This window comes from Poecilia mexicana, unplaced genomic scaffold, assembly GCF_051168715.1.
Source record: "Poecilia mexicana isolate PSO_F unplaced genomic scaffold, ASM5116871v1 scaffold_23, whole genome shotgun sequence".
NCBI classification, from domain to species: domain Eukaryota; kingdom Metazoa; phylum Chordata; class Actinopteri; order Cyprinodontiformes; family Poeciliidae; genus Poecilia; species Poecilia mexicana.
The window spans coordinates 16505263-16521382 of record NW_028263392.1 but is presented as its reverse complement, the minus strand read 5'-3'; the positions used below and the strand labels follow the sequence as shown (position 1 = coordinate 16521382).

Sequence of the window (16120 nt, the reverse complement as noted above, 5' to 3'; positions counted from 1 at the left end):
TGCAGAAAGAAGAAAATGGCCCCATTTCCCCGAACAGGCGGGAGAATATAACACAAACACCGAGTTCGGCTGGCGGTGACCTTCCTGCCCCCAGAACGAGGCTCAAAGTTTAGATCAAATCCTGCTTTCTCTGTTTTGACTCACAGATTACAGCGCTAAAATGTTTTAATCCTTACATTTCTTTATTTTATTTTTTAAATAAGAAAACCTTTCCACAAGTTTGGAAAATGTTACTTAAATGGCTTGCTGACGTTTGTTGCCAACTGTCACAGCAAACAAACATTTAAAAAAATATAAACTCATTAAATTTGGTAACGAACATTAATGTTCGCACATATTTTCAGCTAGAGAGAAAAATTAACTCTTGTTGGGTTGATAACCCCAATTAACCTTCAACTTCCTCTTTTTCACAGCGTCTAAAACGTCTAAAACAGAAATAAAACACTTTGAACGCCGTAGAAATATTTAAGTAAAATATTTTAGATGATTTAACTTTTCTTTTGCTTTTGCAGTGACTCTGAAATGAGTCACAATGTAAACACTTTCATCCACAGGAGTCATTAATCAACAACCGGATGTTATTACTGGCGGAAACGACGAAGAAGAGAACAGGAAGTGGAAAGAGGAGGAGGGTAGCGCAACATGTTGTAATGACTTATCTTGTGACCAAATATATTTTTTTTAAATCTCCCGCAATTGAGAAATTGTATCTTTTCGACATTGTCAGAATATTAACAAATATAACCGGAAAACAGGCGAAAGACGACAGGAAGTAGTTGAAGGAAGATGGCGTCATGTTTCTTCATGACTTCTCACTGAACAAACTTATTTACATTGATTTTAATTGTTTCTTATTTAATGGAAACACCGCAATCGCGAAATTGTGCTTTGTCGACATTAGCGGCACAATAACAAGGTTTTGCTCACATTTGTTATAAAATGGCTCTTATTTTGGTATAAATTCAGGTCTAAATCACTTTATTTTAAATAAAAAGAGCTCAGATGCTTGTGTTTTAAATTAGTGGTCAATAATCACCAATATAATCTAATTTACTCGTTTGGTTGTTTATGAGACTGTTCTTCAGTTACGTGATAAATTGCAGTTAAACAGAATATCATTCCTCTTTAGCATTTAATTGTGATACATTTTAGTTTAATGTTAAATTTATTTGTCATCTCAAGGAAGACAATAATATTGACCTAAGGAGATTTTAACCGCGATTTCGTTGAGTTTTCACCTTAAAAGTCCTCAGATGTTTAGCATGCTTTACTTTCTTTTGTTTAGAAAATAAAAGACGTTTAAACAAAGGACAAAGACAAAAATGTCATTTTTTCCCCTCCTTGTGTTTCTGTAGGAGTTGAAGCGCAGCTGGTCATGTGCTCTCCTCCCAGCTTCAACCGGAGACTGCCGCCAAGCCCTGACGGAAATTACCGAGCGCAGCCGAAGTGAAGCCGAGCAGAAGAACCGAGCGGCTCGTTGAACAGCTGGAGTTCTCTCCGTTTTCTCCCCGCTGAAAGGTCCGAGGACACCGCAGAGATGACCATCCTGTCCAGCTGGGAGCTGTGCGTCAAATACGCAATCTTCATCTTCAACTTTGTCTTCTGGGTGAGTAAACATGAAATACTCCGGCTTTAAACACTGGAGGAGATTTTCTTTAAGCTAAAAAACCAACAAAAACAAAACAAAAAACGATTAACTGACATTTTACTTTAGTTTTATCACTTTATAAAACTAGCCAAATGGGTAATTTCACAGATTTTTTACAATTCATAGCAGCAGAGAAGAAAAACTTTAATAAAATTGTGAATTAAGCTTAAAGTTGGACTAATTATTAACCAATGGTGTTTATATGCACTGATATGGCATAATGTTAATGAAAAAAATAATGAGAAAATAACTATTTCTGCACATGTTGATGTGGGGGGGAAATATTATGTCATTTTACTTTCAAAGTTGACAGATATCTTAGTTTAATATCACACATTTGTTGTGGTAAATTGTCTTTTTTTTCTAGCAAATGTATGACCTTTTGACACCAGCAAATATCCACAAATATTCAGCCTCTGTGGCTGCATATTTTTTCTCCCTTTATCGATGTCTATAAATAATGAAATAATGAGCAGGTAAAAACTGAAATTATTTTGATTCTGATTGAAATTAAATTGAAATTTGTTTATTTATCCCAAAGAGAAATTAAATGTATCTCGTATCAAAGAGTCTCCAGTAGCAGTCAGTCTTGCAGCAAATCTGAAGAGGACTCTGACTGAAGACTGTTGCTGTATGAGAGTCTCATGCTAACATGCTAACAGCAGAGATGATTTCCACTGCTAATCCACCTCATTTTCTTTTGCTGCTCCTCTTTAAATCTCTGTTGCTTGAACTCACCAAATACTTTTTTACTCTTATTTGAGTAATTTTCTGATCGACTATTTGTTACTTAGCTAAAAATGTGTTGATGTACTAGCCCATTAGGGCCATTGCAGATAGAGAAAAGGAGTTAATTTTCTCCAAAGAACCTCAGTAATTTTCTAGAAAAAAGTCAGAAATTTTTGAATTTGGAAAGTAGAAAATTTGCTAGAAAACAGTTTAACATTTGGAGATTAATCTCAGAAATAAAAAAAAGACATTTCTGAGATTAATCTCAAAAGGTCTGATTTTGTTCTTGCAATTTTTCCATTTCTGATATACAAATGCAACTCAACATTCGTTGTGTTTGTAGTTCTGATACCTTCCACAGGGGGGCAGTGTTGAGACTTTCCACCTTTTAACTTCACCATAAACCAGAGTAAAAGTTCACTTTTCTCTACGACAATAGTTAACACAGAAAATGTTCAGTTTGTTGATGTCTTCAGGTTATATTTCAGATCCAGTAAACAGTTATCAGTTGGTTAATTTCGCTGACAGCAGAAATCTGCACCGACTGCAGCAGCTGGGAAACAAAGCTGCTGTTGTTTGGTTGAACTGGGCCTGCTGGGAACTGAGAGCAGCTCCAGTTACCTCAACCAGCAGCCGTCCCACTGGGCTGACAATACACCTGTAGAGGCTCAGACAGCCAGAAATAAAGACTAAAACCAAGATATCCATTCCAAATATCTTGGTTTTAGTCTTTATTTCTGGTGAATCGCTCACTAATGAAATAAATAACCAATATCTATTACATTTATGCAGAAAGAAAACAAATAATTTAAAGAAAATCTGTTGTTTCTACCAAGAGGAGAGGCCAAATATGCAACCAGGATGTCAAGGTTTCCAACCAACTCTCACTTTTTATTGCAGATGAATGTTGGGTAATTTCAATAATTCAAATAAATCATCAAAAGCCTGAAATTATCTAAAATCCATAAAACAAGAAAAATTTGCAAAAGTTGAAAATGTTTAAATCAAGCAAGGCATTTCAAAGTGCTTTATATCATTAAAACAAAAACAGAGTAATAAACAATCAGATAAAAATAAAAAAAGAGCTTAAACATGCAAACTCATTTTTAATGACTGTTGAATATTTAAAATGATTCAAATAAACCATTAAAAGCCTGAAATAATCTAAAACTCAAACATAATGGGTCGATAACTGAAACTGTAAATGCCTCTGGTTCATTTATTTTTATTCATATATAATGAATACATCTATTTATTGTGATATTTTGTAAATTCCAGTGAAAGTGAGAAATTATCATGTTTTATGTGTTGATTGGTTAGTTTATTTTTGGAGCCACATTCCTTCCATCCATGAACATTCAGGCTATTTTCATTAAATTGAAGACATTTTTTCTTCATACAAATAGCTGTAAGAAATGTTTCCACTGCCGTTTTCTGTTGAGTTTAGTAATTCCTGATGAAATCGCGGTTTGGGTCGTTAAATCTTAGTTTCTGGCCCGGTTCTGCTCCTCAGAGCCTGTTAATTGCTTTCACCTGCAGGCTGAGCTGTTAAACAGCACAGTTCCTGTTTTCTGGTGGAAACCAGTGAAGCTCCTCCCTTCCCTCCATGTTAGATACACCTTTTCCTCAAGCAAAGCACTTCCTCCTCCCCCAACAGTTCCCAGGTGAGCCTCACAAAGGTGTGGTTCCTTTCCCCTGAGAGCAGATTCTCCTTTTCCCTCTTCTGCCGAGTTGGAAGCTCGTATTTTCTGCTGAGGAAAGTTTAATCCTAAACTAAGAGCCATGAATGGAATGCAGTGCATCAAATATGTCATGTTTGTCTTCAACTTCCTCTTCTGGGTATGTAACAACCTCAGCCTGTTTGCTCAGCTTGGTACGAGTTCCAGCTTTAGACTGTGGCTGTTTTTATTTGATACGTTCGGCAGCTGTTTCATAAATCTGTTTTATGAACCTAAGTGTGTTGTTTTCATGCTGCTGGATTTAATAATGTTTCACATATTGACAAGCTGACCTCCATTTTTATTTTAATCTGTGAAAATGTTTGCTGTAAACCTGAATCTACTTGATTTTTTTTCTTCCTTCTGCATTTATTGTTTTAACTCAGTTTCACCCTAATAAGGATATTTTACCGACAGTTTATTTGGTTATTTCTAATATTCTTGTAACTCTCAGTCAAATAGGGAATAAGAAAATGGTCAAAGTATAAAAAAATGACTAATTTGAATGATGTGTTGAGTAATAGACTGCCGGTGTTAAAAACTGCTTACTGTGATTTATATTCATGTTGGTCCATGATGACTGAAAACATCTTAAAAACTAAAAGTTTTGTAATAAAAACTGTTCCTCCTTATTTCTATCGAGTTAAACTAAAACATGATGAAAAATCTTCAGTTTTCCATGTTAGGAGGGAGACGAGATAATAATGTTGCTTCATCTGAAGCTCTGATTACTTTGCAGCCCATCTGTGAGATTATACTGGGTGATTTCCCAGTAACCTGGATGAGGTTAATCGCTCCATAGTGATTATTACGTCTTTAGTTATTTTTGACAAACATTTTGATGACTGTAAACCCCTTCAGCAAAGGTTACATCTTTGTTTTAATGACTTGGAGGTGAATCAATGTTTCCAGCTTAGAATGATCTTTTAAAGGACCAAATTTATTTGTTTTTTTTAACAAATTTGTACAATTTGTAATTTGAATGTTTTGCTGTGATGTGGAAACTAGTGAGATTTTAAAAATTTTCTGCGGTTTTTGAGGAACAATTAAATGTTTTGTGTATTTCTTCCACATGCTAGTCGACTCTTGTTCCCTCTCCTCTACGCAGGTTACGTTCACGTTTTTTCACCGCACTTTGAACGGCTACTTTTACGTCACGTGACATGCGTCATAATTCTGTTAGCTAGGCTTTCTTTGGGTGCGTTCACACTGCAGCCTGAAGTGACTCAATTCCGATTTTTTTTTTTTTTTTTTTTTTGCAATTCCGATTTTTTTTTTGCCGGGGCCGTTCACACTGCCAGTAAATGCGACCTGTATGCGTTCTGCAGTGTGAACGGGCAAACGACCAGAAAGTGTCCCGCATGCGCAGTAGAGGGCGCCATGGCGTCAGCGTTATCAGTGTTCTGCCAACTGCCATAAAAAGAAGTGCTCAGTGTTTGCGGAAGTAAACATGGAGGCTAACGGTGGAGCTTAGCTTACATATTTGAAGTTGTTGTCCAACCACAGCAGCATATTAACAACTTAATCCTCATATAATCCGTCATGGTTGTTTTTCCTGCTTGTGCTTATCAGGACGCAGAATATTGAGATTTGTTGAGTCAGTGACATTCAGTTCAGATGAATGCGGCCAGAACATTAGGTCACATTTGAATCGGATATGAATAGGATATGGGTCACATTTGAAAAAGAATTCGACCTGTGCTGTTCATACTGCCATGAAAGGATCGGATACAGGTTGCATTACATCAAAAAAATCGGAATTGAATCACTTCAGGCTGCAGTGTGAACGCATCCTTTTATCAGCTTCTTTCGTCTGGTTGTGATTCAGTGACGATGCTGTCTGCTCTGAATAACTTTAAAATCCATTTGAAATTCAAAGACGGCGGCGGCCATTATTACTTCAGTAAACAGCGCCGCTGTGTGACGTCTACGTTCTTCTGCGCATGCGGGTTGCTGTGGCGACGTAACCGCTCACACAGAGCTGTGATTGCGGTCGGGTTTTATTGGAATTAAGACCGATCTTGCAAAAACATTGAATTTCAGCCAAAGAATGTGTTGGCTTCAGCTCGAAATCAAGTTAGAAATATGAGTAGCTGGAACCCCCCCCCCCCCCAAATTGCCATGGATTAAATGACAAAACATTTTGGATCGTCTCTTTGCCTGGCTGGTGGAATAAAGATGAATCTCAGACGCCTGAAAGGTGGGCTTGTCTTAAAGGTGGCCTGTTACTCTTCATTGAACAGGTTAGGATCGGAGTATTTGTTCAAACGCGTATCTTTTCCAGCAGCGGGAAAACTAGCTGACCAAATGTCCTTGAACTCAGCCTGGGTTGCTAGGTGACGTGCTGGGCTTGGCTGAGGTTGCTAGGTAACGGGGCCATTCCTCATGAGTGTGACTTGACAGTCTGCAAGTTTTTGAAACGGCTCATTTTTCCAGAAACCAAGAAGCATTAATTTTCCAAAAACAGCCAGGGGATTTTATTTAAAGCACTTGGGTTGTTTTTAGAAGCAGTCAGAATATTTTGCTTTGTGGGTCCAGATAATATTTGGACCCAACCTCAGAGATTAAAAGTTCCTGAAACATATTTTCTGTTTTTCTTTCTTTTAAATTGGAAATTAGTGAAAATGCTCATGCAGGTTTTATTTTGACGGACTGAGTGTAGCGTCGTTGGTTAATGTGGTTTGCTGGCAGGTTAGTCACCTACTTAAAGCTCCTGTTTACTCTGATGGTAGAGATGAGATTTGTTGATGTCATGCTCTGGTTAGCGGTACAGAACAGTGAGCTGCTGCGATGTTCCTCTCCGAGCCACTGGAGATAAAACTGAACACCAGACTTGATCTGTTTTTTTTCTTTTTAAACTGAAGCTGGTCACTAAACTGTTGCTGTGATCAGATGTCTTGGATAAAATCTCTTGATTTGTTGTTTTGATGTTTGCTGCTGAGGTTTATGAGAGCTAAGGACAACTTTGAGAGTAAAAGCTTTTTATATTAACATTTGTGTCCTTCACATCGTTTCCTGGGGACTTTTATCAAACATAAATGTCAGTCCACTGTGGGCATTTAGGATACCGGACTTCCTGCTTCTGTTTTTGCTGGGAAATGTGGAGCAGATAATTGGACCCAATTCCTGTTCAGGAAGGGGACATTTTTGTCAGATAACAGAAGCCAGACCAGATTTGCCATGAGGGAACAAAACTATAAAAATGTTTTAAAAAAACACAGAAAAATATGCAGCATAAAGTGATCCTAAGAGCTACAGGTTGCAAAACCCAAATCTAGCAGATAAAAACAGTCTTAAAACAAGCTAAAAGTTCAACAACTTTCGTTTTTAATTTGTTAATATTGTGAATCTGGTCCAAGAAATGAGTTATATTTTCTTTGCTGGTGCCAATGGCAAAGAAAATGTAAGTAAATTTATTTGGTATTATTTCTACAGAACAGATGTCAATGAGGGGCAGTTCTAAAGGGGCAGTGGCCCCCTGTTTTTCCTCTCTAGAATCGCCTATACGGCTAATAAGTGCTGTAGGTTTACTGCTTATGAGAAATAATCAGTCTAGGACTTTAGCATGTTAAAAATTGTAATGTAATTATTTGGGTTTTCTTTTTATAGAAGTCTTGAGTTGGAACCTTTGTATTCACTTGTTTCTGGTACACCCGTAAATCTGGTGCACAAGCAACATCCACAAACAGCGGTAGACGACAGAGTTGCTTTTAACCCAGTGGGGGATTATTATTTGCTTCAAAAAAACCATCTGATGGGACGCTGGAAAAAATTATAGTGCTGAAAGGAGTTAGCCTATCAGTGAAGCTATTCTGACCTAAAATGGCGTCTCAATGCTAAACATGTTGCTAATGCTAATGTTGGCGTCCAGTCCACATTTCTAAAGAAGTTCCCTGAACGATCGGGGATTCCTGAAATACTTTGCTCCAAACTGATGGTTGAATAACAGATTAAAAACAGTAAATATCTGTTGTTGAGCTTGTATGTCAATGATTTAGAGACAAAAATTATTTTTAATTAAAAATGTTGCTTATTTTGTCTTGATTAAAATGCAACTAACTCGATTAACTAAAAATGTTAGTTTTAGTTGATGGTGGTCAGACTGTTGATCAGGCTCAGGTTGAGAAATAAATGCCTATTCTCCAACTATCCTCCTGAGATCCTTTTATGACTAACCTGCATGTTCAAACAGGAAAATTTTTTTGTTTTGACAAGGTTTTGTCCGTTGCGTCAATGCAGAGTTGTTGCATTTGTCTTGTCTTTTTGACTTGTGTAAGAAGTTATGTTTAAGAGAACTAAACTGATGATTAAAACAGTCTTTCACAACAGACTGCAAATGATTCAGAGTTTAACGGCGGGTTTGAGCTTTGGGCCGCAGTAATCTTCTTCTGGTTGCGGTCTCATGACTCACGATGTTCACATCTTGTTTTTGAGCAGAACATGACTCCAGCAGTCGGCTATCAGCATCTTGTGGCTAAGAATGCTGAGCTGATGAATACATTTGATAATTTGAACATAAGCTATTGACGTAAATTTAAGTGTAATAATTTCCTATCTGGTAAAATGAACTAAAACATTCTTATCTGCCTGGGTCTGGCTCTTGTTTCTGAGCATGAACCTGACCTAAATACGTCCACAGAGAGGAACCATCTGACTCGTATTGTTAATTATATCAATAAATAAGGTTAAAACTAACACAAACTTTAATTGGCTCAGAAATAAATCTCGTATTGGACTGCTGCTAGCTGTAAAAGTTATGTCAGTTTTGTTTGGGATGCCAAAGGAAATGGCTAAAACTTTAACAAAACTGTACCTGCCAGCTGACGTGAAGATGAGGAACAGGGATAAATGTTACCGAGTGTTTCCCACAGGGCTTTAATGTAGAAAGTATCACATAAACATTTAAATATTAGTTGGGTGTTTTTTGCATTTCATGTTTTCAACTGAGAAAAGATTGTAATCTTTATAAATATCAGTAAAAATAATGTAACACTTTACAAAGAGAGATTTTTTTTTCTGGTTCCACTTCATTAATTCATTAATTTCCACTCGGAGTTGATCATTCAGGTCAGTTTGAGCCGCTTCACTTCGTGTGAATCTCCCTGTTCAACCACGTGAGTCATACCGCGGGACGTTGCAGCGGTTATTTGGGTGACAATGAAGATGATGTAAGCTGTTGCCACGGATACAGTGAGTCAGTTTTGTTTTGGAGGAGACAAATGACTGTTTTTGTGTGTTTTGAGAAACGGTTGGAGAATTGCTCCTCCAGACAGACGAAACATTTCACCAGATATTTTTCTTAAACACCGTGGCATGTTGCTTCTTTTAACGAATTTAAAAATTGGTCAACTCAATGAGATTAGGCATGAAAATGTCTGCAATGCCTTACAGATTTCTTCTACTTTTGCTTTCCTGTCATAATTTCGTGTTTTAGATCTTTAGATTTTAATGTTGCGTCACCCGTAGCAGCAGCAACAACTAACTTTAATAAAATGTGGTTTTATTGTTTTTATGCCCTCAGGCCTCCCACATTCATAACTCCTTGAACGCATGTACCAACCGCATGTTTTTAAAACTGGTTTGTATTGAGGCTAAACCAGTCAACCTGTTGGGGTTTTTTTCTCCTGAGGTTCAGGTGACTTGATGTGTAATCAGTTTATGCAAAACTCAGGATTTTCCTTATTTTGACACGCAGCTTCAATCCAGACTTCGGCAAATTTCTAATTAAACTTCATTATAAATCTGTCATGGTAGGAAATTCAGCTGGATAATAAATTGTCTCAGACATTATTTAAGTATTAATATGATAATGGCATAATATAAGAAAACATTCTCAAAGATCAAACTTTAAATTTTAACATTTAACACCGGAACAGGAAGACGTTTAAAAATAAACAAAATGAATTAGGAAGTCTCTGCAAAGAAAATGTCCTTGTAAAAAAGGCCAGTTTGACCAAAACACCAGACTGAAGACTTTTATCATCCAGTGTTTTTTTTTTTTTTTTGAAAACGATAATCATGCAAGTGAAAATTGAGCTCATTTTTAATTTATCGTGATTTTGTCAGGTCTGCCTCATTATGTTTAATCGCATGATGAATTAAAGTGAGCTCAATTTCTGTTCTGATTTTATTTGAAGCAGAATTTTTTTTTTCATAATCCATATTTTTTTGTTTCTTTACATTTTATTATTTTTGGTTTTATTTTCCATATTTAAAATATCTTCCAGTGTTAAGCGTTCTTTACAAAACTAAAGTTTGTCTTTGAGAGCCCTGTGTTTGTACCTAAACATTAAAGGTGAATTGTTTTAGGAACGGCTGATCTGAAGTTCAGAGCGTATAAAATGAGAAGGTAAATGTGAGGTTTGGCAGTAACGTCATCTCGTCTTCCTGTAGCTTGCAGGTACTGGAGTGCTGGCTGTGGGATTATGGCTTCGTTTCGACTCCAGGACCAAACCACTGTTTGAAGGAGTAGACTCGCCCTCTGTCTTCTTCACTGGTAAGGTTTAAAATATTTTTTATATGTAAAAAAAAAAAGTAGCACGTTCCTAATACAGACTTAGACAAATGTCTCTTTAAACCATTGCGTCTGCTGTTCAAGTCTTTGTGTTTAATTCTCGTTTTAACGAACCATCCACGCTTCGTTTTCTTGTGATGATCTCTGGTCTATAAACTCCTAAATGAGTTGATGGTTTTGTGCCGGACTGAGCTGCAGTCGGCGCCGCTGAATGAGGGCGGTCCACAGTGGGGCGGCTCCTGTGACCTGCCGGTGCTCTCCACACACAGCCGTCTTTATTCTCAGTGGGACAGTCGGGTCTTTGTGCTCCTGACGTCTCGGAGGATCCGTCCCAGAGACCGGCTCGCTCTCTCCGGGGCTTTGTTTCGCCTCCACCTTCAAGTGGGAAGCAGGGTGACAGAGGAATAAAATGACAAACATCTTAATTACAGCTTCGGAGTGGGGGATTTGTGTGCTGATGGTTGTTGTTCTCCCACATTTAATCTTCATATCCTTGAATTATGACTCATCCACATAAAATAAGTTGAAGAAAACATCAAATCATCTTTACGGCTTCTAAATCCCTTCTGTGGTTCAGAAATCCAGATCTGGGTTTGTGAAAACATACTGATGAAATATTCCTCCATCTGGAAATTGGAAATTTAGAAAAGCTGATTCCTCGTCAGTCAGATTTTTTGCCATTTTTACTTTAATTTTCAAAATCATTTTTGAATATAAAGTTTTATTCCACAGGCAGATATATGATTGGTTACCAAAAGCACAAATGTTTGCAGTAAGTGGTCAATATGATGGTGTTACCAGATGTGCTTTAAAATAAGTCAAGACTTGCAGAAATTTGCTGGCAGTTTGCTGACAAAGTAAAAATGTTTTTCCATTTAAAACAATTGGATTCCCTGATTTTCTTTTGATTTGAGCTTTTCCAATTTATAAAGTATTTGCCTAACCTTATCTTTCCTATTTGTAAAAAAAGCATTTAGTGAACTTTTCATAAGCTTTTCCAGTTAGCAGCTGCCCATTTTCTTTTTGATGGAAAAGCTTACTTTATCTGGAGCTTTTCCATTAAAAAAAACATTTTTTTTTTCTAGTATCTTTTCACAATAACAATCTTGGGTAGATATTCAAGATACTTTTTTATAAACTCCCACATTCCTGCATGAAAAGCATGTTTTTATTGGCTGATGTAATATTCTAATCTTTAAATGTTTTCATTAGCTGTAAGGTGAAAATAATCATACTTAATAGAAAAAACGGCTTGTAAACATCAATTTGTAATACTTTGGTACGAGAATATTTCTTTTCAATATTTCCAAACATGCTGTTGAAGCTCAGTTTTTGTTCATGTATACTTTTTGCTTCCCCCGTTTTCTGTAGCATGAATCTCGGTGTAAGCCTCCAGGTTCCCCCTCAGTGACTCGGCTTGTTTCCTCACAGGTGTGTACCTGCTGATTGCTGCAGGAGGGTTAATGATGGTGGTGGGATTCCTGGGATGCTGTGGAGCCATTAAGGAGTCACCCTGCATGCTGGGACTGGTGAGTCTTTACAGAACTCCAGTAAAAATAATCAAATTAGCAAACAAGATGGTCTTTATTTTAATGTAAAATGTTAAAGGGAAATGTCTTTGCTTTTTATATAAAGAAATACAAATTATATTCATCTTATTAATACCCATCAGCTTCTAAACGGAGAAATGCAAATGGATCAATACAATTGCACAGGGGGATACAGTAGGGTAAGGTGGTAAAGGTAGCAGTTTAACAAAATACATTTTTGTTTCTTGGTCTAGTTCTTCATCTTCCTGCTCATCATCTTTGCTGCTGAAGTGGCTGCAGGGATCTGGGGACTCTCCAACAGAGACAAGGTATGACTAAAACCTACGGTAAACCCTTTTCACTAATAAAATGGAATATTATTGAAAAGTTAATCATTTTCAGTCATGCTGTTTTTAGTTTTAATTTTTTTGGTTTTCTTTTGCTGTATTCAGTTTCTCCAAACATTGTAACTTCACATATGGGCAATAAAAAAAGTTGTTGATCCAGAAACGTGGGCCTATCCAGCAGTAAGTTGAAGCTGTTTTTATTAGGCCTGGACTCTAAAGCTGAAAAAGGTATCATGATATTAGCATTTCATATCAGTTCAGGGTATGAAATGCTTGAACCCCATCAAGCTAAGTGTTGTATATTTATTTATTATAATGTTTTAAACACCAGTAATGGTGATTGCAAAGACAAGTTGGCCTCTTTGGTGAAATGGTTGGAAGCATGGGGAGTATAAAAAAGTACAATTAAAATATATATATTTTCTCCCTTTTTTAATACTTTAGAATTGGTATTTGAATATTATAAATTTTTTCCCAATAACATAATTACTTGGTGATATTTTCAAACTTCCTGTCAACTTAAACATTTTTGTAGCTCAAACACTTGAGCTGTTCTCATTTTATTTTGAAGCAGTTTGTGGGGCACAATGGGAAATCATTGGACATGTTTTCTATTGATATTGTAAATCTGATGTGAAAACTCTTGTAAATTTATTTTATTTTGAACAAGCACAAACTAAAAGCAGGAAAAAATACAACAAATTGTCATGCCTGTTGACATGCAATTTTCCATAATTTGTTTGAGAATGAGCAGGAAGATCTTAGGATTTCCTGCTTCTCTCATACTCATAACCTACAAACATTTAAATCTCCCCACATCAAATAGACTTTTAAATTGTTCCTACATTGAATGACACTTAAACTTCATTCTCATCTTTAAATGTACAATTATTTATAGATTTTAAAAATTGCCAATAGCATTTTGGTCTTTGAGACGCCAATCCTATGCAACATATTTCCCAATAAGCTCTTTTGTTTTGTACTTGGTTAGGCCCATCATTTAATCCATTCCATAAATCAACCCCACACACTGATATGCAAAAACTTTGATAAGTTTTGCATACGTTTTCCTGTCTCTACAGGTGATAGAGGAAGTTACCGAGTTTTATAAGCAGACCTTCGACAACTACAAGAACACCAAACAGGAAGCGCTGAAGGAGACCCTCCGCCTCATCCACTTTGGGGTGAGAGCCCACACCTGATTCTTCCTTCTTTATCCAGTCATCAACAAATGACCAACCAGCTTAGACTCTGAATGGTTTCTATTTCACAGCTGGACTGCTGCGGTCCTACAGGAAGCTTGTTCGATGCTGCCAAAGACATCTGTCCGAAGCAGGAAGGACTGGCTGTCCTCGTTACCACGGTATTGAGATTAATTTGAAGCAGTGATGGTCTTCCTCAAGTAAAACTTTTAAAACTGAATTTTGTTAAAAGGCTGGAGAACAGTATAATGTGCAAAAGTCAACCAAAGTTATAGATTTTTAACAGGTTTTAAAATGCATTTAAAAACATACTTCATACTGTTTGACTTTTCACCAGTTTCTTTAATCTATAGATGTTAAGGTAGAAAAAGCCTAAAAATATCCATTAGTAAGAAATTTGCTTAATGCACAACTTATTTTCTTACAGAGCTGCCCAAAAGCCATCGACGAAGTATTCAACAACAAGCTGCACATCATCGGTGGAGTTGGGATCGGTATCGGAGTCATCATGGTGAGTGTGCAACCAAAGAAAGCCCTGAAAGTTAAAAGCTACATTGATGTTTAGTGCATTAGACAAATAAGGAAGTGTATTCAAGATAAAAAGATAGCTCGGCTTTTCTACTGGTGCAAACACTAATTTAACAAATGTCTATCTTTGTCCAGTAAAAAAAAAATCCTAACTAGGATAGCTTGGAGCTAGCCTTTCCACAAGTGAAAAAGCTCATTTCCACTGGATAAAAATGCTACTTTAGCACACACTTGCCTCAGCTTTTAAACTGTGGCAAAGATTTAGGTTTTCCACTGGTAAAACAATCCTAACTAGGCTAACTTTAACCTACTCTTTCTAAAAGTAAAAATGCTAATTCAAAAACTTGGCTTACCTTTTCCATTGGTTAAATATGCTAATTTTGCACACATAGCTCAGCTTTTAAACTATTAATTTGACAAATGTTGTTTAGCTTAAGTTTTTCATTTGTAAAAATCCTAACTGGGCTAACTTTTAGCCTATTGTTTCTAGGTAAAAAATAAAAATAAAAAAATAAAAAATTTGGTTCAGCCTTTCCATTGGCAAAAACTTGCAGTTTATCACAACTTTAGCTCAGTTTTTCCATGGGTGAAAATGCTACTCTAGCAGACATTTGGATTAACTTTTCCACTAATAAAGTGGAAATTCTGCACTTTTTACAATTGGTAAAATACTTAACATTATTGGTTCATTCATGATGACATTTCATAAAAATATGAAGTTTGCCATGAGGGGAAGGGTTTATGCCTGCAGTGAGGTAAAATTTGAATATTGATGAGGTTGTTGGTACATATTTCATTGTTTGCCAAAAAATATTAAATCCAACTGTAGGATAACTTTCCAGGTTGTATTTGTTCAAGAGTCGTTGATACAAGATATAGACTTTTTGTCCTTTAGCAGAAGGAGCAGAACAATCCTAAATATAAACTCAAATACAATAACCAATACTTTTGAGAACACATCCAATTACTACTTTTAAAAAATATAAAAAGATAAATTAAGCTCCGGCAGGCAGAAGTTGATCCTCATTCCGCTATTCTTTATACATGATTTTTGCTCAGATGCATCTTTCGGAAGTAATTTGTGCCAATTTATTTTCCTGCAGATCTTTGGAATGATCTTCAGCATGATGCTTTGCTGTGCCATCAAGAGGTCCAGAGAATTTGTGTAAACTGGAAAAATACTACTTTTTATATTTATCATGTTTGTAACCTGCTGCTTTTGAGTTTAAGCAATTTTAATTTGCTAGTTGGATTCATAACAGATGGACATATCAATCTGAGTGTATGAAGCCTCTACCATGTTTAGGATTTGCAGGAAGATTATTTTTGTACACAAGGCAGAACTGAAATATTTTGTGCTTTCAAAATAAACTTAGTTTTCATGAAACAAAAGGTAACACTTAGGACTCTTCTTCCCTCTGGTGGACACTTCTGTTTTTGTTTTTTAATCTTATGTTAAAATCCACTTGTTTTGTTTACAAATGCACTAAAGATTTGTGATGTAACCCAACTTTTTATTGGTGGATTACTAAATATTTTGACACAGTAAGGGTTTCTTTTTTTAATTAAGAACTGTGGAGTTTTATCCAAGTATGATGAATGCAGTTCATGTTTAAGATGCCAAATAAGGATCTAATAAACGTTTATTTGTGTTACAAAAGTATTTTTCAGTGTTTCTCAATTGTTTTCAAGGTGATTTCAATTCAGGTTTCTAACGACAATGCACTTTTAAATCTACTGAAGGGGAACATGGGGTCTTGTTTAGGTGTGGGGGGGAGCAGTTAAGGCATTTTAAAATTGAGATTTCAGACTATTTAAATTAAGTCAGATATTTGTGGTGTATTGACCAGGTGGTCCGTAAACCATCAAATATTTCATTTTGTTGTCCGGTTTGTTTAACAAGTC

At 36.3% G+C, this 16120-nt stretch overlaps 1 protein-coding gene across 2 annotated transcripts; it reads left to right on the top strand.

Annotated features, from left to right (window-relative positions):
• The first annotated feature begins 1450 nt into the window (after nt 1–1450).
• On the top strand, nt 1451–15878 carry LOC106922699 (CD9 antigen). 2 transcript variants are annotated; one of them, XM_014995333.2, is made up of 8 exons: nt 1451–1606; nt 10489–10591; nt 12041–12138; nt 12393–12467; nt 13568–13669; nt 13759–13848; nt 14115–14198; nt 15319–15878. In XM_014995333.2, exons 1-8 carry the CDS (start codon nt 1538–1540, stop codon nt 15382–15384), a joined length of 687 nt encoding a protein of 228 aa, XP_014850819.2. In that variant the 5' UTR covers nt 1451–1537; the 3' UTR covers nt 15385–15878. The 2 variants fall into 2 exon arrangements, with proteins under 2 accessions (XP_014850819.2, XP_014850820.2); XM_014995334.2 differs by lacking the exon at nt 1451–1606 and adding an exon at nt 4007–4216.
• The last annotated feature ends 242 nt before the right edge of the window (nt 15879–16120 follow it).